Source organism: Elephas maximus, chromosome 23 (assembly GCF_024166365.1).
Source record: "Elephas maximus indicus isolate mEleMax1 chromosome 23, mEleMax1 primary haplotype, whole genome shotgun sequence".
NCBI lineage: Eukaryota > Metazoa > Chordata > Mammalia > Proboscidea > Elephantidae > Elephas > Elephas maximus.
Window position 1 is genome coordinate 18,908,808 of NC_064841.1, and position 27,343 is coordinate 18,936,150.

Sequence of the window (27,343 nt, forward strand, 5' to 3'; positions counted from 1 at the left end):
TCAGAAGCGCTTCTGAAGGGCAGACTGGATGTTCTTCAGCAGGCCCCACTTAGCTCGGTTCTTCCCACGCCCATCTGGTGTTACCACCTGTAATCAGAAGCAAAGAGCTATGGTACCAGCCATGGGAGAAACAGCAGTCCCCAGGAAGCCAGCCCCTGCTGTGTGCCAGACTTTACACACATGATCTCATCGACTCCTCACGCAAAACTCCTAAGGCAGGTGCCATTGGCTCCATTTTACAGATGAGAAACTGAGGCTCATAAGGGTTAGGCAGCTTTCCCAAAGTCCCACAGCTAATACGTGGTGGGGTTGGGATTCCCCAGATCAGGTCCCATTTCCTTTAAGGCAGCTCCTGTGACTGAGTGCTTTTAACTTTCTATGTTTGTACTCAAAGGGAAAGGGTGAAAAAATTAGGCACTATTAACATACGCTGTTTAGTTTTACAAACTTTATTTTCAGTTGTAGGGAAAACATGGCTGCATGGGAGGTAAAAAGCATGTCATATGCATGGCATTAGATTGCCCATTGCTGAGTAAAAATGGAGATCATAAAAGAGATAACCTGGATAAAAGTAATATAAATAGTAATATAAAGAGTGTAATAGTGTAATAGAGAGAGCTACTGGAGGCAATGAGGAAGGGGGTCATGAGGGGTCAGGAACTGACTCATAAAAAATAGGGGATTTGACCTCTGCCTTATAATCAAGATCTCTAAAAGTAAAGATTGAGGATTGAGGGGTGTCCATGAACAAGGGGGTCTAGGATGGAAGAAAAACAACTCGAAATATAAAAGCAATTGAAATGATAGTTGATATCCTCTTCTTCCCAAATTCCCCAGGAATTATCCAAATGATTCCTATCAAACCGTAAACAAAGAGTAATAGGAAATAGGAAAAGAATAAAAGCTTCTCAGATCATTTTATGAAGCTGATGAAATATTGATTTTAAAACCAGATAAAAACAATATAAGCAAAAAACAATAGGTCCAGTTCACTTATGACCATAAATGAAATAATCCAAAATAAAATATGAGCTAACTGAAACCAAGTCTTTTAAAACATAATACATCATGATCACATTGAGTTTGTTCCATGAATGCAAGAAGAGCTTAGCATTAGAAAAGCAAATCAATATAATTCAGTTCATTAATGATGGCCTAAAGGAGAGAAACGATATGATTATCTCAATAATGTAAACAAACTCATAAGATTCGCCTACTTATGTGCAAATTTTCTTAGTAAACTAGAAGTAGAAGGACTTTTTCTTTATTTAATAAAGATTATACACCATAAAAATGAAGTAAAAATCATAACTCAATGGAAATATACTATCACTGCCACCATTTTATGTAATACTCAGGTCCCAGCCAAAGTTATAAAGAAAGAAAAAGAAATTCAGGTTCAAGGATTGGAAGGAAAGAGAAAGCGATCATTATTCATAGATATTAGGACAATGTATCTGGAAAAAAAACAGAATCAACAGATAGACTCTCAGAATAACAAGAAAGTTTACTGAAATTGCTGGAATCAAGATTAATCTACAAATACTGATAGTTTTTATTCTAAACCAATGATACATTATAACATATAACCAAATATAAAATAACATTTATAACATCAATAAAATTTATACATTATCTAATTTAAGCAGGAATACATAGTTCCTGGAAACGCTGGTGGCATAATGGTTAAGAGGTCCAAAAGACCAAAAAGGTTGGCGGTTCAAATCCACCAGGGGCTTCTTGTAAACTCTACTGGGCAGTTCTACTCTGTCCTGTAGGGTCACTATGAGTCTGAATCGACTCGATGGCAGCAGGTTACATAGTTCCTGAATAGAAAAACTTAAAATCCCTAGTAAAGCACATAGAAGATTCTTTGAATAAAGGGTCAGACATATTACAAAAATATCAGTTCTCTCCAAATTAATTTAGAGACTCAATAAATTCTAGCTGGAGTTTTTTTTTTTTAGGAATTCAATTTACTTATTTACTCTACAATTCACTTGAAGAAATAATTTATATGTTTAGCAAAAGAAACATTAAAAATGAAAGAAAAATAAGGAGCAGACTTGCCTCAGCAGTTTGTCAAGATGCAGCACAAAGCTGATGTTAAAAAAATAAATAAATAAAACAAGGGTGGTATTGACATAAGAACAGACAAATAGACCAACAGGATATAATAGAGAACTCAGAGACAGGCCCCTAAATATATGGGCTTTAATATAAGATCAAAGTTATAACCCTATTGAATACTCATGGAGAAAAGATATTGCTTGGTAAATAGTGTTAGAAAAACTGGCTCACTAGATGGTGAGAAGGTACATCCCCACCTAGCACTACGCACAAAAGTGGACTCCGAATGGATTGTTGCTGTTGCTAGCTGCCGTTAAGTGGGTTCTGACTCATAATGACCCTATAGTAGGAGAGTAGAACTGCTCCATAGGGTTGCCAAGGAGCAGCTGGTAGATGTGAACTGCCAGCCTTTTGGTTAGCAGCCAAGCTCTTAACCGCTACACCACCAGGGCTCCCCGAATGAATTAAAGACCTAAATTTAAAACAGTTAATAAAAGAATGTGTAGAAGGTTATCTTTGTGATCTAACGCTTGGGGAACATTTTTTAAACAAAATTTCCAAAGGTTAAGCCACAAGGAAAAAAATTATTGGGGAATTTGATCACAACAAAATTGAAGATTTCTGCTGTTTCATGAAGTACGCTATGAACAAAGTTAACAGACAAGTGTCAGAATGGGAGAAGAGATTAACAATATCTAAAACCATTATGTGGATCCCTGGTGGTACAGTGGTTAAGAGCTTGGCTGCTAACCAAAAGGCTGGCAGTTCAAATCACCAACCACTCCTTGGAAACCCTATGAGGCAGTTAGCTCTACTCTGCCCTGTAGGGTCATTATGAGTTGAAATTGACTTCATGACAATGGGTAAAACCATTATCTAGAATATAAAAGGAATTCCTGCAAATCATCCAAAAACAGACAACAAATGCGATAGAAAAACGGACAAAGGATATGAACAGGCTATTTACAGAAGAGGAAACCTTCAAAATTAACAATCATATGAAAATGAAATTTAAAACAATAAGGAGATATCACATTTTACCTATTGGACCAGTAAAATAGTAGAAATCTGGATCATACCAAATACAGGTATGGATTAGGGCTATAGGGATCCTATAAGAATATAGCACCAGGATTGGAGGAAAACTCATTAAAAACCTGAGATATGTAGATGACACAGCTTGCTTGCTGAAAGCTAAGAGGACTTAAAGCACTTACTTGTGAAGATCAAAGACTACAGCCTTCAGTATGGATTATAAAGGAAACAAAAACCCTCACAACTGGACCAATAAGCAACATCATGATAAATGGAGAAGATATTGAAGTTGTCAAGGATTTAACTTTACTTGGATCCACAATCAATGCGCGTGGATACAGCAGTCAAGAAATCAAATGATATATTATGTTGGGCAAATCTGCTGCAAAAAAAAAAACCTCTTTAAAGTGTTTAAAATCAGAGATGTCACTTTGAGGACTAAGGTGAGCCTGACCCAAGCCATAATATTTTCAATTGCCTCATATGCATGCAAAACCTGGACAATGAATAAGGAAGACCAAAGAAGAATTGATGCCTTTGAATTATGGTGTTGGTGAAGAAGATTGTATATACCATGGACCGCCACAAGAACGAATACATCTGTCTTAGAAGAAGTACAGTCAGAATGCCCCTTGAAAGCAAGGATGGCCAGACTTTCTCTCATGAACTTTGGACATGTTATCAGGAGAGACTGGTCCCTGGTGAAGGACATCATGCTTGGTAAGGTATAGGGTCAGCAAAAAAGAGGAAGACCCTCAGTAAGATGGATTGACACAGTGGCTGCAACAATGGGCTCAAACATATTAAGATTATGAGGATGGCGCTGGACTAGGCAGCGTTTTGTTCTATTGTCCGTAGGGTTGGTCGTTATGAGTCAGAACTGGTTCAACGGCACCTAACAACAACCAAAAACCAAAAAACCAAAGCCAGTGCCATCAAGTTGATTCCGACTCATAGCGACCCTATAGGACAGAGTAGAACTGACCTGTGGAGTTTCCAAGGAGCGCCTGGTGGATTTGAACTGCCAACCCTTTGGTTAGCAGCTGTAGCACTTAACCATTATGCCACCAGGGTTTCCCTAACAACAACAACAACAACATCCAGTCCTGATGGAAGTATACATGGGTATAGTCAAATCAAGTATGCATATACTCTATGACCCAGAAAGTTTACCCCTGGTCTATATCCCAGAGACATCCTCATACCCATCCTGACCACAAGCCCACAAGATGTCATGTATGAGGTTGTCCACTGCAGCATTACTGGAGGTCACCTGGGTGTCCATCCTGGCTGACACATGCACATTGTGAAGGATGAGGCAGTGCTAGGAATAAGGGATTAAATGTGCATAACAACATGGATGGTGCACAGTATTTAGGAAAAAAAAAAACTAAGTAAGATATGAAACACAACACTATTTGTGTAAATTAATAACACATTCAAAACAATAATACATATCATGTTAGAACACATAAAAACAAAAAGATATATATCAGAATGGTTGTCTAAGGAGGAATGGTCACAAAAAGCAATAAACAAGGACCTTGCATAGACCAATGTTGATAATGGACCGTGAAATGAGGTATATGATGAGTTCAACCCTCCGTAATGAGGTTAAAAAAATAGGTCCAGCATGAGCCTAAATCATATTCTTGGTTCCACGGTTCAAGCCCATCTGGAGGGGCAGGTAGGGAGGAACCAATAGGGTTTTATTTGCATGATAGATCAAGTTGATCTTTGGAAAAGAATTCTAAGGAGATAGAGAATGCAAACAATTTTATTTCATTTCAGGGCAGAAGGCCACTGTGAGTGTGTGGGTTGCAGTGGGGGTAGGTTTAGGGTAGTTAATCCGAGTGTGGAATAATGTTGGTCACTCAGATTGTCCTCCAACCCCAACCTTTCAATATGTTGGTCTCAGCCTACGGAGCAGGTCTACAGTAGAGAAGGGAGAAACCAGATGGGCAATTTCATGAAATCAACATAAGACAGACACCCCAGAGGGCAAGGTAGCCCTGCTCTGTGGCTGGACTTCCAACATGGGCGTGACCTGTTCAGGAAGGCAGGGGCACTGCAGACTCATGTAGATGGCAGGTCTACTTCATGAGCACATGTGAGATGCCCGGTAAGGTCTCCCAGTGCAGACTGAGAAGGAATTTGAGGTCATGGGTGTGGGCAGGGGTCACTGCATTTCCTGATGAGCTATAGAGAAAGACCCAGAAAAGTACCAGTTTGTGACTATTATTGTGCCTGTATTTTTACCCTCAACTGTAATGTAACCTGGGACATCCAATTTATAGATTGTTGTAGGCAGAATAAGGTGCCCCCGCCCCAAAATATCCACATCCTAATCCCTACAACCTGAAGATATGTTACATGGTAACATAAGAGAATTAAGATTTGCCTGTAGAACTGTTTGGAAACCCTGGTGGCGTAGTGGCTAAGTGCTAGGGCTGCTAACCAAAGGGTGGGCAGTTTGAATCTGCCAGGTGCTCCTTGGGAACTATATGGGGCAGTTCTACTCTGTCCTATAGGGTCGCTATGAGTCGGAATCGACTCAACGGCACTGGGTTTGGTTTTTTGGTTTATAGAACTGTTTGCTAGTCAGTTGACCTTAAAATAGGGAAATTAGCCTCAGTCATCCAGGTGGGCCCAATGTAATCATAAGGGTCCTTAAAAGTGGAAGAGGGAGGCAAAAGAGAACCAGAGAGATGGCAACCTGAGAAGGACTTGGGCCAGTGTTTCTGGATTTGAAGATGGAGGAAGGGGCAATGGGCAGCCTCTAGAAGCTGGAAAAAGCAAAGAAATGAATTCTTGCCTAGAGCCTCCTGAAGGGACACAACCCTGCAGACACTTCTACTTTAGCCCAGTGAGGCTCATTTCAGATTTCTGATCTCCAGAACTGTAAAAGATAATAAATTTGTATTGTTTAAGCCACTAAGTTTGTGGTAATTTGTTACACAGCAATAGGAAACTAATACACAGATGAAAAGTTAGATTTGTCATGGCAAGACCTCTTGGAAGTGGCAATTCCTTAGCTGAGATTTTAAAATCAAAGGAAGACAGTAGTCAAAGTAAGAGGACTATTTCCAATTGTGGGAATGGTACACTGAGGATTAGAGGAAGAGGAGAGGAGACAAAGAGGCCAAAGGGTTGCATGACTTGCCTAAATGCATTTTAATGTTTACATTCCTGCAGAAATGTCAGTTGCTAAAGGGTAAGACAGTACACAAAACTGGGGAAGCCAGCAGAACTTATCCAAGGCAAGGTCATGGAAGTGCCACCAAAAACCAAAAACCAAACCTGTTGCTGTCAAATTGATTCCAACTCATAGAGATGAGGAATCTCCATAGACACATCCAAACTCCCTGAAGGATGGAATTACTGGGCTGAGGACTGGGCACCATGGTCTTGGGGAGCATCTAGCTCAATTGGCATAACATAGTCTGTAAAGAAAATGTTCTACATTTACTTTGGTGAGTAGCATCTGGGGTCTTAAAAGCCTGTGAGCGGCCATCTAAGACACTCCCACTGGTCTCACCCCTGTGGGAGCAAGGGAGAATGAAGAAAACTAAAGACACAAGGGAAAGATTAGTCCAAAGGACTAAGGGACCACAACTACCATGGCCTCCACCAGACTGAGTCCAGTACAGCTAGATGGTGCCCACTACCACCACTGACTGCTTCAACAGGGATCACAATAGAGGGTCCCAGACAAAGCTGGAGAAAAATATAGAACAAAATTCTAACTCACAAAAGAAAGACCAGACTTACTGACTTAGCAGAGACTGAAGAAACCCCGGGAGTATGGCTCCCAGACACCCTTTTATCTCAGTAATGAAGTCACTCCTGAGGTTCACCCTTCATCCAAAGATCAGACAGGCCCATAAGAAAAATAAGACTGAAGGGGCACACCAGCCTAGGGACAAGGATTAGAAGGCAGGAGGAGACAGGAAAGCTGATAATAGTGAACCTAAGGTTGAGAAGGGAGTGTTGACATGTTGTGAGATTGTTAATCAATGTCATAAAACAATGTGTACCAAATGTTTAATGAGAAGCTAGTTTGTTCTGTGAACCTTCATCTAAAGTACAATAAAAAAAAAAAAAGTCAATTGGCCCCTTCTATATTAGAGGCTGTCAGCTGGGGACCATAAGCAAGCGGGGGTGAGCAGAGTGGACTTGGTGCCTATCCTCTTGGGGCTTACAGCCTATGAGGACAGTGGGGTTGGCACTTGGACCTTGGTGCCTGAGCCCAAATCCAGTGTTCTTTTCAATGTGCAATCTTGCCTTTGAAAAAATAGAAGTTCAGCTCTCACTACTGTTGGCTTTGATATCATTCTCCTAATGTGAGGTACCACCATATCCCCAGGGATGAGCCCACCCTGCCCCAGACTTAGTTGCATCTAATTACGATGCAGAAGGGCAAAGAGTTCCTGCTTTGGATACGAACCTAGGTTCCACCCAACAACTCCTCTGGGTTATACGAGGCCAGACGCTTTCCCAACGGAGACAAAAACACCTCCCTTCCCTAGTGGTTAGGATGATCAGGGACAGTGAAAACACAGTGTCTGACAGAGAGTCAGCCTTCAATAAATGGGACCTTTAAAAAAGCATTAAAGTTAATTTCCATGTATCATGTCTTATACTCCAAATAAAATCCCTTAAAAAAAAATCAACAAGGCTCAGACTATGAAAATCAAATAGAAAAGGTGTTATTTCTCTCTCTCTCTCTCTCTTTTTTTTTTTTTTTACAAAAGTACACGTGATGGAAACATTGCGTTTGGATAAGAAATGATCCTGCTACCTCATTGTAGCATTTTAAATGGAACCTTTCCGGGATACCTGCATAGAACTGATGCCAGAGAAAAATATATTTCGATTTTATAGGAAAGAGCTGAAGCTATTACTTTTATGAAGCTTTATAAATGTCATTCAGACACACCATCTTATTTTCATTTGCTACTGAAGACTTTACTTATGCAAATCATGACAAATGTTAAGGAAACCAGTGTTTCCCCTGGAATGCTAATAGAGTCACAAGGAGGGGAGGAAGAATTACTTTTGAAGGAAAAACCTATATTTCAGCTCTGCAAGTCAGATAAAAATGAAGCTTCCAGAAAACCTCATTAATTAGGGCTTTGCTCATTTAGAAATGGTGTTAAAAAGCAAAGGCTCTGGAATGAGTTTCCCTTCCTTACAGAGAGTGCGAATTAATCGCATAAACACAATTCAGGGGGAGTGTTATTTCTTGACTAATTGTATAAAACACTTACCAGCTCTCAGGCATCTTATTGTACTTTACAATTATTAATTTTACTAATGAATTTATTTCTTCATTCTTTAATTTAGACATTCATTCATAGACTCATTTATTTGGTCACATTTTCACTCACGTATTCATTCAATAACCATTAAGAACCTGCTGTAGGCAAAGTGCTGTGGTAAGCACTGTGGGAGAAAGAAAGATGAACAGATGAATTAGACATGGGTTTTGTTCTCGAGGAGTTCATAGTTTAAGAAGCATGACAAAACTTCTACCTAAGAAAGGCCTGGAGTGCCTGGTGGACTCAAACTGCTGAGCTTTTGTTTAGCAGCCATAGCTCTTAACCACTACGCCACCAAGGTTTCCACCAACTTATTGCAACCCTATAGGACAGAACAGAACTCCTCCATAGGGTTTCCAAGGAAAGATCCTGCTGCATTGGCTGAGAATCTAACCTAGGCCTCCCACATGGCAGGACAGAGTTCTACCACTGAACCATCAATGCCAGTGCTAGGGGGTTGCTATGAGACTTGACGGCAATGTTCTTTTTTTTTTTTTTTGGTAAGAACAGCCTAAGAGGGGGTGAGATGGCAGACTGATGACACGTTTAGTCTCTCTGCTCCTGCCCCTAAAAATCACAGAAGGTAGATTTTTTAAAAAATTAGTAGCTATACTAGAAAATAGTCCCCTTTGTGGGTAAGACATTTTTGACTAATTCTTCAAAATAGCAGATGGAGTTAATGGAAGGAAAAATTCATAGCCAAAAGCTCATGTTGCAAAATATGGTAGCATTCCTGGAGCGTTCCACGGTCTGACGAGAAGGGTATCAACCAAGAAAGACCCTGGGGTCAATGACAGCATAGTTGACTGGGGGCAGTGCTGTTGGACAGACAGGCACCGCTAAGCCACCAGGGGTTAAGAGCTACAGCTGCTAACCAAAGGTCAGCGTTTCCAATTTACCAGCTGCTCCCTGGAAATCCTATGGGGGCAATTCTACATTGCTAAGAGTCGGAATCAACTTGACAGAAATGGGGTTCTTCTCATGTGAATGCCTTACCTCTGTGGAATGGTGGGGGTAGGGTGGGGAGCCTATGGTTGCTGGGCTCAAGAAGCAGAGCACAGACCCCAGTGGCTGACAACCTGGATGGAGTGGAGAGCCCCTACCCCCAGAAGACTGCTGCTGGCATGGCAACCATGAGTATAATTCCACCCCACCCTATCTCACTTCCTGCTTCCCCTTTATCCCTAGAAGTAGCAACCAGATTCTTTTCTTCAAACATTTGACCAAGGACACAAAGAGAGTGTAGCTGGTCAGAAGCTGTTGGGCTTTGGAGTTCTACGGTTGCATAGAAGTTGTGCCATGGCAATCCCCAGATCACATGCAAGCTGATTTCAGGAAAGCAGAAACTAAAGGCTAGCTGAAAATGATCGGTATAGATTCAGAGAGAAGCAGAGATGGAAGTTGAGAGAGAGAGAGACTCTGATGACTTTCCAGTTCTCTTGGGTATCAGATATACTTCCTGAAAGTGGTCTCATAAAGCTCTACTTTGTAAATTTCCATTTTCTAAATCTAAAATGAATGGGCTTATCCTCTTTGCTTCTAAAGAATTTCTAATTACTACATAGTCTACTTTGATGCCGAAGAACACCATCATGGTTGTACAGTAAGATAGCTCTCGGCAGTCTTGATGTTTTTCTTTCTTTTTATTGTTTTAATAGCAATAAAATTATACTTATGAGTGTGTGTCCCGTGGGAATATATAGAAGAATCAGCCTTGCGTCACAAAGAAGATAGGAATAATCAGTTCCTTTGTTTTTGATGCTCATCCTGACCTGTTCAGTGGCTATTCTTTGAAATTCAGATATACATTGTGTGTGTGTGTGTGTGTGTGTGTGTATAGTACCTAACTGTGTTCCAAATATTGTAAAGGACATACTTACATTAAAAAAAAATTATTTGCTGTTTGTTGGCAATTCAAATTTAACTGAGCACATTGTATTTTTATTTGCTAAATCTGGCAACCCTATTCTTGCCTTGAGTCACTGCGGGGGCTAACACCTCTCTTTTTGTCCTTCTCGTACCACACACAATTATTTGTTTACTAGACCATGAGCTCCTTGAAGGCAAGAATTAGGTCTCATTTTCCTCCAGATCTCTACATCCTAACACAACACCTGGCCCAGATGTTTTTAAAACCAAATTGAATTAACAATTCTCAGGCCTCATTTGCAAAGTCTGGTTGAGCCTAGCAGTCCTCTCTTTGGCTCTGAGTTAACAAGTTTTCTGGGATTAGAGGAAGAGTCTTGTGAAGCATCCAGAACTTATAAATCTGTCTGAGAAATAATATGCACATACCTTGCAGATTTCACTCCATTGCCCAGGCCCATTCTCGTTGATGGCTCTAACTTTAAACAGATACTCGGTGTTCGGGGTCAGGTTGTGCAGTTCTAGATTCTGCTGCATTATGTCCCGAATTTGTCCACAGAGCTCTGTCTGCACATTGTTGGGAGAGGAAGTAATGATTTCATAGAATTCCATCTCAAAAGAGTCCACGTCTTCCGTTGGGCATGTCCAGTAAACCTATGGAAGGAATGAACTTATTGGTGTGGTACTGGTACACGCCGTTCAGCTTTCCTTCCCATAAAGATTTGCATTGTTGACTATCTGCAAGGGAGGATTTAAGCTGATCTCATCCCCTTTACCTGCTGAGGACTTTGAATTAGTCTGTGTACAATAGTCTTGGAAGACTGTGTGATGAGGCCTTACATGAAGGTGAAATAAGTTTCAAGACCAAAAGAATGACCCTCTGGGTTCTGTTACTGTCAGTTAACCTGGAGGTGACCATTGTCCTCTTACAACACTAACGAAAGTAGCTACCATTTATTGAACACCTCTTATGCATTTGATTCTGTGTCATTCTTTTTCCTAATTCATTTAATTCTCACAACCCCTTGGAATTGTTGTGTTGTTGTTAGGTGCTGTTGAGTCAGTTCCAACTCATAGTAACCCCATGAACAACATAACAAAATACTCCTAGTCCTGTGTCATCCTTACAATCATTGCCCATTGTTGCAACCACTGTGTCAATCCATCTTGTTGAGGATCTTCCTCTTTTTTGCTGACCAAGCATGATGTCTTTCTCTTGGGATCAGTCCCTCCTGATAACATGTACAAAGTACCTGAGATGAAGTCTCACCATCCTTGCTTCCAAGGAGCACTCTGGCTGTACTTCTTCCAAGACAGACTTGTTTGTTCTTCTGGAAGTATATTCAATATTATTGAATACTAAATATACTGATATCTTGAATATTGAGTATAGCGGTATATTCAATATTCTATATTCAATGTTCTTTGCCAACATCATAATTCAAAGACATTAATTCTTTACTCTTCCTTATTCATTATCCAGCTTTCACATGCATATGTGGTGATTGAAAAATATCATGGCTTGGGTCAGGTGCACCTTTGTCCTCAAAGTGACATCTTTGCTTTTCAACACTTTAAAGAGGTCTTTTGCAGCAGATTTGTCCAATGCAATATGTCGTTTGATTTCTTGACTGCTGCTTCTGTGGGCGTTGGTTGTGGATGCAAGTAAAATGAAATCTTTGACAACTTCACTCTTTTCAACACTTGTCATAATGTTGCTTATTGGTCCAGTTGTGAGGACTTTTTGTTTTCCTTATGTTGAGGTGTAATCCATACTGAAGGCTGTAGTCTTTGATCTTCATCAGTAAGTGCTTCAATCCTCTTCAGTTTCAGCAAGCGAAGTTGTGTCATCTGCATATGGCAGGTTGTTAACGAGTCTTCCTCCAATCCTGATGACATGTTTTTCTTCATTATAGTCCAGTTTTTTCGATTATTTACTCACATACAGATCCAATAAATATGGTGAAAGAATACAACCCTGACACACACCTTTCCTGATTTTTAACCACACAGGATCCCTTCTTCTGTTTGTACTACTGCCTCTTGGTCTATGTACAGGTTCCGCATGAGCATGATTAAGCGTTCTGGAATTCCCATTCTTTGCAGTGTTATCCATAATTTCTTATAACCCACACAGTCAGATGCCTTTGCGTAGTCAATAAAACACAGGGAATATCTTTCTGGTATTCTCTGCTTTCAGCCAAGATACATCTGACATCAGTAATGATATCCCTTATTCTACATCCTCTTCTTAATCTGGCTTGAATTTCTGGCAGTTCCCTGTCCATGTATTGCCGTCTTCCAACCTGAGGGGCTCATCTTCCGGCACTGTATCAGACAATGTTCTGCTGCTATTCATAAGGTTTTCACTGGCTATTTTTTTCACGTCCTTCTTCCTACTCTGTCTTAGTCTAGAAGCTCCACTGAAAACTGTCCACCATGGATGACCCTGATGGTATTTGAAATACCGGTGGCATAGCTTCCAGCATCACAGCAACATGCAAGCCACCACAGTATGACAAACTGACAGACGCATGGTGGCCCCTTGGAATATAGATATTATTATAGAATATAGATATTAATGAAGCTCAAAAAGTGTATATTCAGTCTGTTCCAGTTGAACCATAGAATACTGGAAGCTTAAAAATATATCTATTCCAATGCTCTGTGTATGTATGTATTTTATACACAAGGAAATAGAGTTCCAGAGAGGTAAGATGACTTATTTAATTAATGGAGAATATACGTTCACACTCAAAGCATAGAATATCAACTCCTGGGAGGAGATAAATGAACAAATATCAATTAGCAGATTATGCCTGGCATATAAATATTTTATAATTGTATTTTCAAACAGATGTCTCATGTTTTTATTAAAATTTTAATAAATTTCAATGTCATAAATTTATAAGAGTAGTTTATAATTAGTGTTACAAATTGATAAATGTTTATAAATTTACATAATTTATAATGACTTTTCTGTATTTACAATATAAGTATTTTTTATAAATTTATAAATCCTATTCATAAAAATTAACTTTTTTCCCCCTGATTATCAGAACAAGACACTCAAATTGTAAAATATTTGGGAAACACAGAAAAACATAAAGAAAAAAATAAACATCACTTATAATCCCAGTATTCAGTTAATAAGTCATTATTATTTCCTTCCAATTTTGGTATATATGTGTACGTATATATGATATGTCTGACTATCTGTGTTATCGATCTGTCTATCTACATACATGTACACACACAAATATATGAAATTTGGATATATTGCTTGAACCCTGCTTTCTTTTACTTATATTTTATATTTTTTCCCGTATCATTAAAGCACCAGCTTTAATATGCACCACATAAATGATTTAATCCTATAGTTGAACATTTGGGTTGTTTCTGATTTTCTACTTTAATAGATAATGCTGAAATGAACACTTTTGGGCGTGAATCCTTATCTGAATTTTTAACCATTTCCTTGGGAGAGATTTCTAGAAATAAAATTAATAGGTTTTAAAGAAATCTCTATAAGATTTTTTATTGCATATTGACAAGTTACAAGACTAATTTTAAAAATATTTTCCTATGCCAAAACCCTGAAGAGGAGTGTTAGTCAACCATCATTGGAGAATGATGTCACCACAGACTTAGTCATTTGTATTATTCAGCAGTATGATTCACTCATAAATTTCATTCCATGATCTTAAAATAAGGATCAGTGATATTTCTACATTGAATCCCACTGTTTGATGGTAGGTTTAGGTATCCTCTCTTGACAGCCAGGAGTCACACACAATGACTTGACTAGGTTTTTCTGTGTAGGCCCATTTTGAGCTCATCCGTGAATGACTAATAGGTGGCATGGAATGACTAGTCCCCAAGCTCAAGTATAGGGCAGACATCACCAGTCCTTTCTCTGCAGAGCCAAATCCTCCCAACCTCCCAAGAGGTCAGAGTTGACACAGAACGCCATCATTGAGCTAGTGTCACTACACTGATCCAGCATCATTTGGAAATGTAGGTTCAACTGCTTGGCATGACCATCTCTTACGTGAAGAGCAGAGATACTTTGTTGTGTTCTGATAGCCCATGAAAGGGTATGTTCTACCCTGCAAAGTATGGTTATATAGACTTATATAGACCCCAAAACAGATTATGATGTCTCAGGAAAAGTAAAGTTTTGTCTGTCTCTGGCCTTCATTTCCTTGATTTTAGACCCTTGATACTAAAGTGTGATCTGCAGACTTGGCAGCATTGGCAACAACTGGAAGCTTCTTAGAAACACAGAATCTCAGGCCCCACTGAGATCTGCTAAAACAGAATCTGCCTTTTAACAAGATCCCCAGGTGCACATTAATGTTTGAGAAGCACTAGTTTAGACTTCAAGGATCCCGAAAATCTTTGGGGGTATTCTCATACTGTGGAGGCATATGATGGGCCCTGCCACATGGGCTGGCCTGGGAGGCATCCCTGTAGGGAAACCCTACCTAGCTGCATGTTAATCTCTTTTCTTCCCTAAGTGTTAACAAAGTATTCTGTAAATAGTTCAATTTATGAGTTGAAAAGTCACATTAAGGGAAAGGCCATTTGTGCATGTTAGGTCAAGAGGGTTAAGGAGGAGTGTGACTCCCGAGGCCAGTGTGATAGCAGTTGTAGAGATCTACAGTGAATTGAATTTGGCCTCCCTCAGCATACCCTTCCTTTCCTTATTCTCTTAACACTTCCCTCAGGTATAACCAGCTATCCTCGCTGGCATTACTTCTATCTTGTAATAATAATCTCTGAGGCTTTGAGTCCCAGGTTGAAAGACTGCCTTCTGCCCCTGCCCCGCCCCCCTCCCCCCCCCCCCCCGCTAATACTAAATCTCAAAAGACGAGTTGGAATTCCATTGGCAATTATCCTTCCAATCTTTCCAAATCATGCCGAGTCTGGATATTTTCTTTAGGAAAGGCAACAATTTAGCTGATAGAGAACAAGACCTGTATTTCTAATTCCAATTTATGGGCTCAAAAAAAAAAAAAAATTTTTTTTTTTTTTTTTTTTTTTGCTACTATTTCAGGCTTTCCTTTGGGAACTATTACACTTCCCAAGCAGTCCCTTCAAATTACTTTGACTTCCCAAGTTGGCTTCCCTTTTGAAAGAGAATCTTCTTACTGCCTTTTGGATAAGGTTGGGGCTTTCAAATGTACTTCTGACTATAGTTAAACAAATTGACTGCTTAGTTTAACCCAATCTTGGGCTCCTTAAGATTTCAGGAACTTATCCCTTTTGAATGAACTGACTCCAGAGGAGCAGATTTGAATAATCAGACCTCAGGAGTCAAAGAGACAAGTGTAACCTTTCCCAAATACCCACTTCCATCCCACCCCTCTCCGCCCTCCTACCTTCCTCACCAGGTGGGGCCCAGAACCTTTCTTACCTTGGCTGCTCTAGGATATACCAGAGTTTGGTAGATAATAATTGGGCCTGGTGTCTTCACAGAGCCATCATTGAATGAGTACCAGTTGTGGAAGCTGCTGCTGTTATGCACAGACTGGTTTTCCGGGGCTGCACTCCAGTAGGTGTAGAGGCCATCTGTATGTTTAACAGGTGCGGCAGACTGGGCTCGCCCATGGGCCTCCAGACCCCCCTTGGTCTTCTCGCTGGGGTTGTTGAGGGACAACAAGGACGAGCTTTGCTGGTATATCTGCTGGTTGACTAAGCTGTGGGTGCTGAACGTGACCTTCCTGGAAATCATCATTTCCGAGTGCATGGGGTAGGGAACGTGCAAGGAGTCCCCTGAGGAGCATACCTTCTTGGGTCCCGTGGGGAAGAGATCATGGATGGCACTTGAGAGCTCAGCAAAGTCCAAGGGCATGCAGTGCAAGGAGTGCAGCCGGAGCTGTGGGTCAGGCCTGTAGGTGCTCTGAATGCCATCCTCGATCTGGTCCACCAGAATCTTGGCTGACTGCAGGAATGCCACTTGGCCCGTCTCCTTTAGGGCCTCCTTGGAGTAGGCAATCAGGCCATCCATTTCGTTCACTTTCATGGTGGTGACATACACGTATTTTTCAATCTCCTTCCGCCTGGCCACTTCCAGGTTCTCTATCTGCTCCATGATGATTTTCTCTTTCTCCTGAAGAATGTTGCGCAGCTTGAGAAATCCGTTTCTGATCTCCTTTCGCTTTACCTCCTTGTCAGCTTTAAAGCTGTTTTTTAAAATGTTGAATTCCATCAGGTCATTATCAATTTCATATCGGACTGCAAAACAACCAAGTTAGTTACTTCAGTTAAAATTTTACTTGAAAAAAAAATGAAAATCAGCAGCCAAGCAGAGGAAATTATCTTGGGCTCCAAGGTTGTGAGGGAAGGAACCGTAGTTGGGCTAAAACACCCTGGAACAGGTTTAGAAAATGAATTTGGCCTTCCTCAATATACCCTTCCTTTCTTCTCTTAATACTTCCCTCAGGTATAACCAGCTATCCTTCTGGACATACTTCTATACTGTAATAGTAATCTCTGAGGCCTTGGGTCTCAGGTTAGAAGCTCAAGGCCACCCTTGATATTGGTTTTCACCTGATTTCACTTGTTTGGAAGTTAGACCCGAGAAGCTGTGATGTCACAAAGTGACTAGCTCTATTTTTCCCTGAAGGCAAGTTACTTTTGCAGGGTCTAAGAAAAAACTAGAATTTCTGTTGACTACTTCTAAATGCTACCTTGCCTCATCCACCAGGAAGTCAGCCTTTGATAACAGTGGAAAATCAGCAAAGTTTCCTTCACTGAGGTGGCTGTTTTATATGCCGTTATTTCTCCACTGGGGACTTCTATCTCTCTTGTGATTTAGCTGTCCTCTCTCTCTTGCCTTATATCCACGTTCTTTCAGGAAAGGATCTGCTGTTAAACTTCAAGGAGAACTCAATTCATCCTGCATCCTAACTGATGACATTTGAATTTTAAGTTTACTCAGCCAGTCATTCAACAAACACTTACTGGACAACTGCCACGTGCCACGTGCCTTTCTAGGCTCTAAGGATACAGATATGAAATGAGAGGGTACTGTTCTCAAGGGCACTCATGAACACAACACTACAGTGTGGAGGCTGCTATAACAGGGTGAACATGCTGCACATCTCTGTCTGTGAAATGGACATCTTTCTTAGCTTTAAAGGGTCTTAGGCATTAGGCAGCAGCTTGAAGACATGTCAACCTTTTGTGGGTCATGCTATAGGTAGGGTCCTCCACATGAAAGGCCAACTCTGCAGTGAACTGATGGGCTATAATCCTCACCAAATCTTACTCAGGGGTGGAGATGACCAAGCCTTATTATACTTGGCTCTTGACATAGTCCTGGGCCCACAGGAGTCTGTAGTTCTGTCGGTGGTGGTCATTGTAATAATGCTGTTTGTTTGAATAAGATGAACCCTAGAGTTCCATCAGACCACAAAGGCAGGGGCCATGCCTGTCTTGCTTACCACTATGACTAGAATGTGTAGAAGGTGCTTGAAAGGTGTTTGTTGAGTGAAAGCCATTCTGGCTTGTTTTCTAACATCTTTGGAGTGAATGTCAGCAGCATCACTCCCTGGCCCACTTCCCGAAACCCCCATTCCTTTGCTCACCTCCTCTCTCACACTGGCCTGGAAAGGATGGGAGGAGATGCAGGTGGGGGCTGATGGAAACCAGCAGAGATGACTTCAGTGGTGCTGAGAAGTACCCTCCCCAAAGACAAGCCACACTGTGACATATGGCAACTAAAATTCCATTTTATGGATTGATGTCTTTGACTTTCTAATAGTTACTCAGTGTCAAAAATACTTGGATAAGAAACTTCTTGCTTTACTAAGGAATTCGTTAAGTTTACGTAGAACGAGGTCTTGAGGGGTAGAGCGAAAATCTCTTAGATATGGGTGAAGAGTCAGCACCAAGAAAGGAAACAAGAAAGAGGGGGTCAGAAACACCCCCAACCCCCAAACCTTACAAATACGACGGCTTTGCAAAAGGTGGCCTTAATGCCAAGTCAAATCACGATCTCTTTCAGGCAGGACACTTAAAATTGGCTACTATTTGGTAAACGTTTATTATGGACCAAAAACCAAAGCAAACCTGTTGGCGTCCAGTCAATTCTGACTCATAGTGACTGTATAGGACAGAGTAGAACTGCCCTATAGGTTTTCTAGGCTGTAATCTTTACAGAAGCGGACTGCCACATCTTTGTCCTGTGGAGTGGCTGGTGGGTTTAAATCACCAACCTTTTGGTTAGCAGCTGAGCGCTTAACCACTGTATCACCAGAGCTCCTTATTATGGACCAGGCCCATTATAATCATATATTATACATATTTTCTATAAGAAAGATATTGTTCCTATTTATATTTGCAAAAACAGACTCAGAGAGGTTAAGTGACTGTCCAGCGTAACACAGCAACTAAATAGAAGATACCTGGGCCTGTTCCTAACTTTATTCATCTAACTCCAAAGGCCAAGTTCTTAATTGTTTCAGCTGTGGTTCTCAGCTCTCTGGAAGCATGAGAATCACCTGGGAGCTTTAAAAAAAATCTCTTCTCTTGACTTCACCTGCTGAAATTTAGACTCCGTTGGTATGAGTTGGGGCCCAGGAATCTAGGTGACACAGTTCGCGCCTAGGTTTAGAACCTAATCCAGGGAATCTCCTGGGGATTTTGTTAAAAATGCAGATTCTGATGCAACAGGTTTGGAGTGGGGCCTGAGATTCTACATTTCTGATAAGCTCCCTGGCAGGTGGGATCACCCAGTAAGCAAGGTAAACCTGGGTAATCCATCCCTGTCAGAACTGTAACTAGGAAAACAGGCTTTGATTCTGTGGGAAGGTACTGTGGGGTTGGGAGAGAGATAGGTGCAGCCATACCTAGAAGCAGAACCTTTAGATGTGGTGAAAAAATGTGGAATTGTTCACTACAGATGATGTGGTAAGCAAGATAAGCTCGGTGCTGACCTTGCCTATTGGATAATCTGTCCCTACTCCCTGGTGAGGCCCACGCTGCTGGTCCGTGGACCACGCTTTAAGCAACAGGGTTCTAAACTTCTGAACTCTCTTTAATCCAGTGGGTCTTGACCTTGGCTGCACATCAGAATCACATGGGGAGCTTTTAAAAAAAAAAAAAACCCATTGCTCAAGATGCACCAAACTAATTTATCTGTGGGGTGGGACCCAGGTGGCTCCAGTGGGCAGCCAGGGTTGATCCCTCAGCTCTAAACAATCAGCCCCAACTGGATCTCCTCCAGGGCTCAGAGTTTCTCAAAATACGTTCTTAGACTCCTGCTTTTGAAATTACCTGAAGATTCATTTACAACGCAGATTCAGGGCACCTCCTCAGTGAACTGAGTCCTCAAGAGCAAATTTTTACCCTGGTTAAATGATTTTTTCTTTTTTTTTTTGTTCCTTCAGTAACAATAATAATAAAAAAAAGAAATGGACAGGCTAAATTCCTTATCTATATCTAAATGGATATGCCATGGAGATGACCCCTGCCTCCTTCCTAAATGCTGAGCTCTTGGGGATCTGTACTGGTGTCCCCTACCCTTGGAAACCCTGGTGGTATAGTGGTTAAGTGCTACGGCTGCTACCAAAGAGGTTGGCAGTTTAAATCCGCCAGGCGCTCCTTGGAAACTCTATGGGGCAGTTCTACTCTGTTCTCTAGGGTCACTATGAGTCGGAATCGACTCTACAGCAGTGGGAGTGGCCCCTACCCTGAATGGAACTTCACTGTCTGAAGTTTTCTGGACTCTGAGAAAACTATCGTAGGCTTCTCCTGTGTTAAAGACCCAGGCCCCCTGCAATTTCATGGGGGCCACAGCCCTTTCCCCATGCTTAGGCTGCAGAGAATCCAGCAGAGCCAGATATGGGCACACAGTAAGTTCTACTTAAAGAAAAACCTTAAGGAGCCAATGGGGTTACCCATTTGCTTGGCAACCTGGCTCTTGTAGGTTTTTTTTTTTTTTTAAAATATAGAAGCTTTTCTGGTTGTTCTAAAACAGAATAAATGCCAATTGACAAATTATGTTTCCAGATATTTCTTAGTAGGAATTGAGAAAATCAAGGTAATCCTGAAATATTCATGTTGGTGAGAGGTCCTCGATGACATGACAATTAGCAGAGTCTGTCTCTGACACATATTTGCATTCAAAGCTTAAGGAAAAGTTTCCTCCCTCTTTTATGTTTACGTTCACGGATGTTAATAGGATGGAGGGTAAAATATCTGACAAGGTGGAAGGGCTGGTTTGACCTGGTACACTTTGGTCACTTGACTCTAGGCCATGCCTCAAGGAAATAGATTCTGTGTGTGTTTAATCTATCTTTAGGTTTTGGCCACTGTAGAACAGTTTGTCAATTGAATGTTGTGAAACTAACATGGGCATTACAGTTAGATAGACTGAATTGGGCGTTTACTAGCTGCCTTGTGCCAATTCTTTGAACCCTGGTTGTCTTATTCATGGAGGGGATTCCGATGTAGTACTTCAGGACTATTAATCAGGTGGAGAAGTGCCTGGAAATCATGGAGCTCTTTTCTGAACCTTGTGAAATATTGTTGTACCTGATTTCATCATGGAAACTTGGGTCAGTTTCCCGTACAGAAACTAAATAAATTATATATAGCTGATAAGAAATAAGGAGTCCTCAAGAGACACAAATGGTTAAATGCTTGATTAGTAGCCAAAAGGTTGGAGATTCAAACCCACCTAGGAGTACCTCAAAAGACAGGCCTGGTCATCTGCTTCCCAAAGGCCACACAGTCTTGGAAACCCTCTGGAGGAGCTCTACTGCTTCATACACGGGTTGCCATAAGTCGAAATCGACTCAATGACAACGAACAACAACATGAAATAACCATGAGCAGGTATGCAGAGGAAAAACAAGCTGTAAACAGAATATTATAGGCTATTTCCAAATTTCCTTGTCATTACATGTTTGCTACCGGCTCACTTGCTTTGTTTGCAACTTTTGGGAAAAAACTCATGGGGGAAAACTTAAAGTTGAGATAATTCCCAACATTGACTTAATTCTTTCCCCCAGCAAAGTTGGTAAGTACTGAAGAAATCCAACTTTAGTAAAAAAAATACCTACCTCCAACAGGTTTATAGAACTCAAGGTTCCAAGAGATCAAACCCTTCATTTTTCAATGGGGAAAATGAGTCCTGAGGACATGAAGATAATAACAAAGATGACAGAATTTTGAGCGCTTATTATATGCCAGATACTCTTCTGTATGCTTCACATAGGATAACCAGCTTAATATAACAACCCAACGAGGGTATCACTACTATTGTCCTCATTTCATAGATGGGAAAACCCAGGCACAGATAGGTGAAATGGCTGGTGGCATTTGGGGTTAGCTCAGAGTTTCCCAGTACTTGGGATGCTCCACTAAGTAGAGGTACATCTCTCACTAAACAGACTGCCCCAAGCCATTTCCCCCCTCAGTTCCTGAGCTACTAGTTATTCCGGCGGAGGGCGGGGACTGGAAGGGGACCAGGACCTGCTTTGAACTTGGCGATGGCGCTGAAGAGCGCAGCGGCCCTCTCGGAGCAGGCGTCAATGAGGCTGATGGTGTCGTGGCCGTTGTGCAAGGCAGTCTTGCAGGAGTGGCAGAGAAGCTGGTTGTCGCCACGGCAGTACTCGACGATGCGGCTGGACGGGTGGTGGATGCAGATCTTCTCGTCCTGGTCCTCGGGGCTGGTATCTACGAAGACGTGGTCCTGCATGGCCACGTCCGAATGGAAGGTCTTGAGGCAGTCGTTGCACAGGTTGAGGCGGCAGGTGACGCAGCGCTTGTAGGCGATGCGCCGGCTGCGGCAGACCTGGCAGAGGATGGGCCCGGTGGAGCGGTCGAAACGCCACTTGAGGTAGCCGTGCTCCTGCATGTAGCGCTTGGTGAGGCGCCCGCGCAGGTAGTTCTCGGGCAGCTGCATCTTGTGAGTGTACGGCATGCAGTGCGAGCGGTCGCACACAGGGCAGATGAGGATGAAGAAGTTCTCGGTGACCTCGGCGTGTTTCTGCAGCTGCCGCAGGCACTTCTCGCACAGGCAGTGGTTGCAGGGCAGCATGAAGGAGTGCAGGCGCAGCCGGTTGCACATGGGGCAGGTGAGATGGTCGACCAGGTGGCTCTTTCCTGGTATCTGCTTCGTGATGTCTTCAATTTGGGAATCGCTGCTTCCGATGCGCAAGGCGGTCTTGGAACTGAAAGTGAAAGCAAACACAGGGCTTCAGGAGGCAGGCTCAAGAGCTCCCTCCGTTCCTTGGGCCCTGAAAGGACCTTGGGGTCACAGAACAACAGTCCAGTGTGAAGGTGAGGTGCGTGGACTCAGTGGACAGAGTGCCTGGGTTCCAAACATGCCTCCATCACGTGCTGGCTGGGTGACCTCAGGTTAGTGAGTTAACCCCTCTCTGCTTGTTCCCTCATTACAAAACTAATACCATGTTACAGCCTTTCTTGAAAAGCCGAAATGCAGTTTATACCCGTAGGGACTTACAGAAGTCCCTGGAACACAGTGCCTGCTGTACAACTGCCGTTGTTGTTGCTCTTGTTATTTTTGAACAAGAGAAAAGCAGGCCCTGACAAACAGACCTGGCCTGCGCTATCAGTTAGACCTTGGTGTTCTTCTGTTGAACATAATATCACTGAGCACCAACATCATTCAAAGCCTCTCTGGTACTGTGATGGAGCAAAACAGAAACAAGACGACTCCACAGTCATGTCTGAACTTAGACAAAACCAACAACATTGTCCAAACCACAAAAACGCCCACACATTCCCCTACCCTGGCTAATAGGAGTGGAGTGACTGCTACTTCTTTCCCAACTGCAGCTTTATGCTGTCTTCTTTCCACATTTAAGGTAAGATTTATTAAGATATCCAATAAGAGACTTACACCGACGTTCTCACCTAACATGAGTCCAAATCCTGTAACTTTTTAACGTCCTTTTATGGAGTTACCACACAGTTCCCCATGGTATATGATCTCAGTTGTTGCAATGAGTCAATAAACCCATTTTTTGTTCAGCTAAAAAAATCTGTTGCCATCGAGTCGATTCCAACAAATAGTGACCCTATAGGACAGAGTGGAACTGCCCCATAGGGTTTCCACAGAGCAGCTAGTGGATTCAAACTGCTGACCTCTTGGTAAGTGGCCAAATGCTTAACGACTGCGCCACAACTACAGGTGTGTTATCGGTGGTTTTGCCTGGAGAGTATTGAGATTATTATCATTACTGTCAATAGGATGGAACAGAGAGTAGGGTAGGTAAAGGGCTTTTCCCAGGACATCAGGAGGTCAGTAGTAGACAGGCGTCAACAGCCAAGAACCTGTGTGTCCCAACCACCAGACTAGTAGGTAACAATTCAGAGTCCGGGCTCTAGGGGAAGATTATATGTGATGGAATGTGCCAGCTTAGAGCTGCTCCTTTGGGATGAGTTTCTTAACCTCTCTCATCCTCAGTTTCCTCACTGGTAAGTCAAGGCTCACAATAATGCTTCTGTCATGAGACTTTTACAAAACGTAAATAAGATAATCCATGATAAGTGCTGAACTGCTGGTACGTAGTAAGCTTTCAGTAAATGTGCCCATTATAATTACTTTCCTCTGTTACTAGTTGTCTAAGTCCACAGTAGAGGAAAACAGTGGTCAAGTCCATGGAAAGTGTGTGCTGCTACTGTTCTGGGTGTATGTGTTTAGTCTTTGTCTGCTTACGTTATGCCAAATGCCTGAGGCTGATTTCCTATATTTAACCATAAGAACTATGAGTGAAGTAAAAGCATACTGGTAAAATTCATGTGTGTGTTCTAAGAAGCTCCAACCAGGGCAAAAGCAGTGTATGAAAAGAAATGAATTAGCTGTGGGAATGGAGGGGTAAACACAATTTGTGGCTGTACCTATCCCTTTACCCCCGTTGACATTGATAAGGATTACATTTTGATCTTGACCCTGTGGCTCTGTTCCTTTCTGCCTCGACTTCTTGCATTTTCTGTATGTCCCTGTCTCCAGGTGATTCTAATGCACAGCAAAGTGTGGAAGTCACTGGCCTGAGTCATTTCCCCAAAGCACCAGCCAATATCATCCCAACTCCACTGAAATGGGCTCAGAAACTCTTTCTTGCTGATACATAGAAAACAGGGCAGTTGAGAGGAAAGGGGTTTGTGGATACAATTTTCCACACCCTAGAACTTCCTGACTTGCATGCAGAATCCCTGGATTCATGCAAACAGCAATAAGAGGTCCATGGGTAAAGGGTAACGTTCATTAAGTGTCTACTATGTGCGTAACTGCAAGATGGATCACACTCCTCTACCCTGAATTCACTGAACCTTTGCGCACAGAAGTACTTTTCCAGGCTTGAAAGGCCTCAATCCTGCCTCCCGTTTCTCTGCCTCTCCAAGTCCTGCCACCTTCTAGGGATGAGCTTTCATCTTTCCTCCTCTAAGATGTCTGTCCTTACTTCCCTGTGCTCTGCTCATCTGTGATATAAAAAGACTGGTTTGGCCAAACTAAGAAGAACATACAGAATGCCTGGCATGGAGGGTTAATACCCCAGATGGGTACTTGAGACCCTAAATGTAAAGGCTTGTGGATGGGAAAGAAGGAAAGGCTGGCAGGAGTCACAGGTGCCAAGGTACCTAGATAAGCCATAGGAGTTAAAAGTGGCCGCTGAAAGTCATCACTTACTCAGTAAGTGTTGGCAATATCAAGAGTTCAGAGGAGAAAGGGGAAGAGCAATTTCTGTTTTTATATCACATAACAGGTTACAAAGCATGCCCTCATACCCACCACATCATGGCAGGTATTGTTCTCTCCGTTCTACAGAACGGCCTTTTAAAAGTTAAGAGCATGGACTCTAGGTTCAAATCCTGACTTTGCATCTTACTTGTTGTATGATCCTGGGAAACGTAGCCTCTCAAAGGCTGGGTTTCCCCATGGGTACAGTGAAGATGATGGGAGGGTTAAATGGGGTCCTGCATGCAGTGCCTGACAAGTTGCTGACGCACTCAGCATTAGCCACGGTACTGTCACTGTGTACAGATGAGGAGGCTGAGGGCCAGTGCTGCACTCGGTCATGGAGTTAGTGGAGCTTGGATTTGGAACTCAGGTCTGTAAGTGGTTAGCACTTGTTTAGGATACATTTAATCACTACAAAATTCTTGGTCTCTTTCTTTTCAGGTGGAAAAGTGGGCCCAGGGGGTACCTGGCCTGCCCTGTGGGCCCCGCAGCTGGCACAGGGCCCCTGGTTGTCCTGAGCCAGCGCGACCCCACATTGGAGACGCCCGGCACTTACGAAGTGCGGATGCTCTTGAGACGGCCCTTCTTGAACGTGATGGTGGCATTGCGGCAGCAGCGGCTCTCGTAGTAGTGGCACATGAGATTGCTGCTGGCCGTGCAACAGCACTTGCAGTTGGGGTCGTTGGCCCAAGAGCAGCAGCACCAGTGGCAGTTGGGGTTCTCGGAGCAGGTGCAGTGGCAGCATTGGCAGTTTCGCTCGTCCTTGTAGGGGCAGGGGAAGCAGGTGCAGTTCCGCTCCGAGGTGAAGAGGAACTTGCAGCACAGACAGGAGCATAACCGAGGACAACATCTCTGCCATGTACAACATGGAGAGCAAACACACATAGCAGTCTCCATGGTGCCTACATGATGGCAGCCTGCCCCTTAGGACTTTTGACGCCTCCTCTACCAGAGTCCCGCTGTTACTTCTCCAGTAGAGGGGTCCCTCCTCCCCCTGATGAGGCTTCAGCTTGGTGGCAGCAACAGGTTGGCTGTTAGGAGGCCTTCACAGGTGATGTCCCTACTGGGAGGCTCATGGGCTGTTATTTACGCATATCAGCCTGAGGCTTTTTGCTTATGTCACAATCCCTGTCTCCCCACCATTATCTCACCACCCTGTGTAGGTGGGGCAGGAGGGTGAGACGTTGGGGATGGCAGCGGGTGGACTGATGGACACTCCATGCTTCCACAAGACCAGCTCCAGGGGAGTGATGTTACAATGACATTTTGAAGGTTTAGCTGTCACTCGTCGCCTTTCAGCTTATGGGCTGGATTTCAGAAGCTGTTTCTCCTTGCTTAGTGCTGTGCTTGCAGTTTGGGCAAGCTGACTTCAAGGTATGTCTGCATGGGCTACAAGGCCTGGGTGTAATTAATTGGGAAAGTAGACTGACATGTTTTTCCTCTCCTTGGGCTTTTTCTGCATAGAGAGAATTCTTCATTTGATGAACACAGTGTTTACAAATACTAGCAATGCCACACTTAAAGGGATATCATCATTTGGAGAAAGAATTAGAGGAAAAAAACAGATACAGGCACAATTAGGCACTTTCAATACTTAATGGTTTTGTCAGTCACTGCATAATCGCTGCTGATTTTCATGAGGCTTCAAGTATAAGTCGGAAATCCTGGTGGCATAATGGTTAAAAGTTCAGCTGCTAATCAAAAGGTTGGCAGTTGGCATCCACCAGGCGTTCCTTGGAAACCCTATGGGGCAATTCTACTCTGTCCTATAGGGGCACTATGAGCTGGAACAGACTCGACAGCAATGGGTTTGGTTTTTTGTTTTTTTTTTTTAGTTTCACGTGTAAGTCACTATGAGTGTTTCTTGGTTTTTCTGCAGCTTGATGGAGTCTGGCTGAGGCCCAAGCTCTGTTTACTTTCTCTCAGTCTACTCCCATCCCAGCACCTCTATTAGCAAGAGACTAGAACTTCATATGAGAATCTTTAACTGGGCTGAAGTTTCCTTGTTCTACTAGTATATATACTCTGAATCCCTAGAAACCAGACCTTATATTATAGGGGAGAATTTAGATTTCTACTTTATGTAGCTTGCAGAAATTAAAAGAGCAGACATTTCATGATTATACCACACTGTAATATAAACACTGTCTTATTATTTTCCCAAAACGAAGCAGAAGCAAGAGTTGAAATTTAGCTGCAGGAGTCTTTTGCATAATTTATTATCTCTTCTTATGATTATCACATTCATAATAGGAAAGAGCATTCACTGGGTGCTCTGTGCCAACCACATGTTGAGTCTAGATTCCTACTAGTAAAAATCCTGGGTGAT

The 27,343-nt window shown here is 42.4% G+C and overlaps 1 protein-coding gene across 1 annotated transcript; it reads right to left on the bottom strand.

Annotated features, from left to right (window-relative positions):
* On the bottom strand, nucleotides 1-25,911 carry TRIM42 (tripartite motif containing 42). Its single transcript, XM_049867340.1, has 5 exons — nucleotides 25,571-25,911; nucleotides 21,780-22,480; nucleotides 15,712-16,532; nucleotides 10,722-10,946; nucleotides 1-87 (listed from the first exon to the last, which is right to left on the bottom strand). Exons 1-5 carry the CDS (start codon nucleotides 25,909-25,911, stop codon nucleotides 1-3), a joined length of 2,175 nt encoding a protein of 724 aa, XP_049723297.1.
* Nucleotides 25,912-27,343: the final 1,432 nt, after the last annotated feature.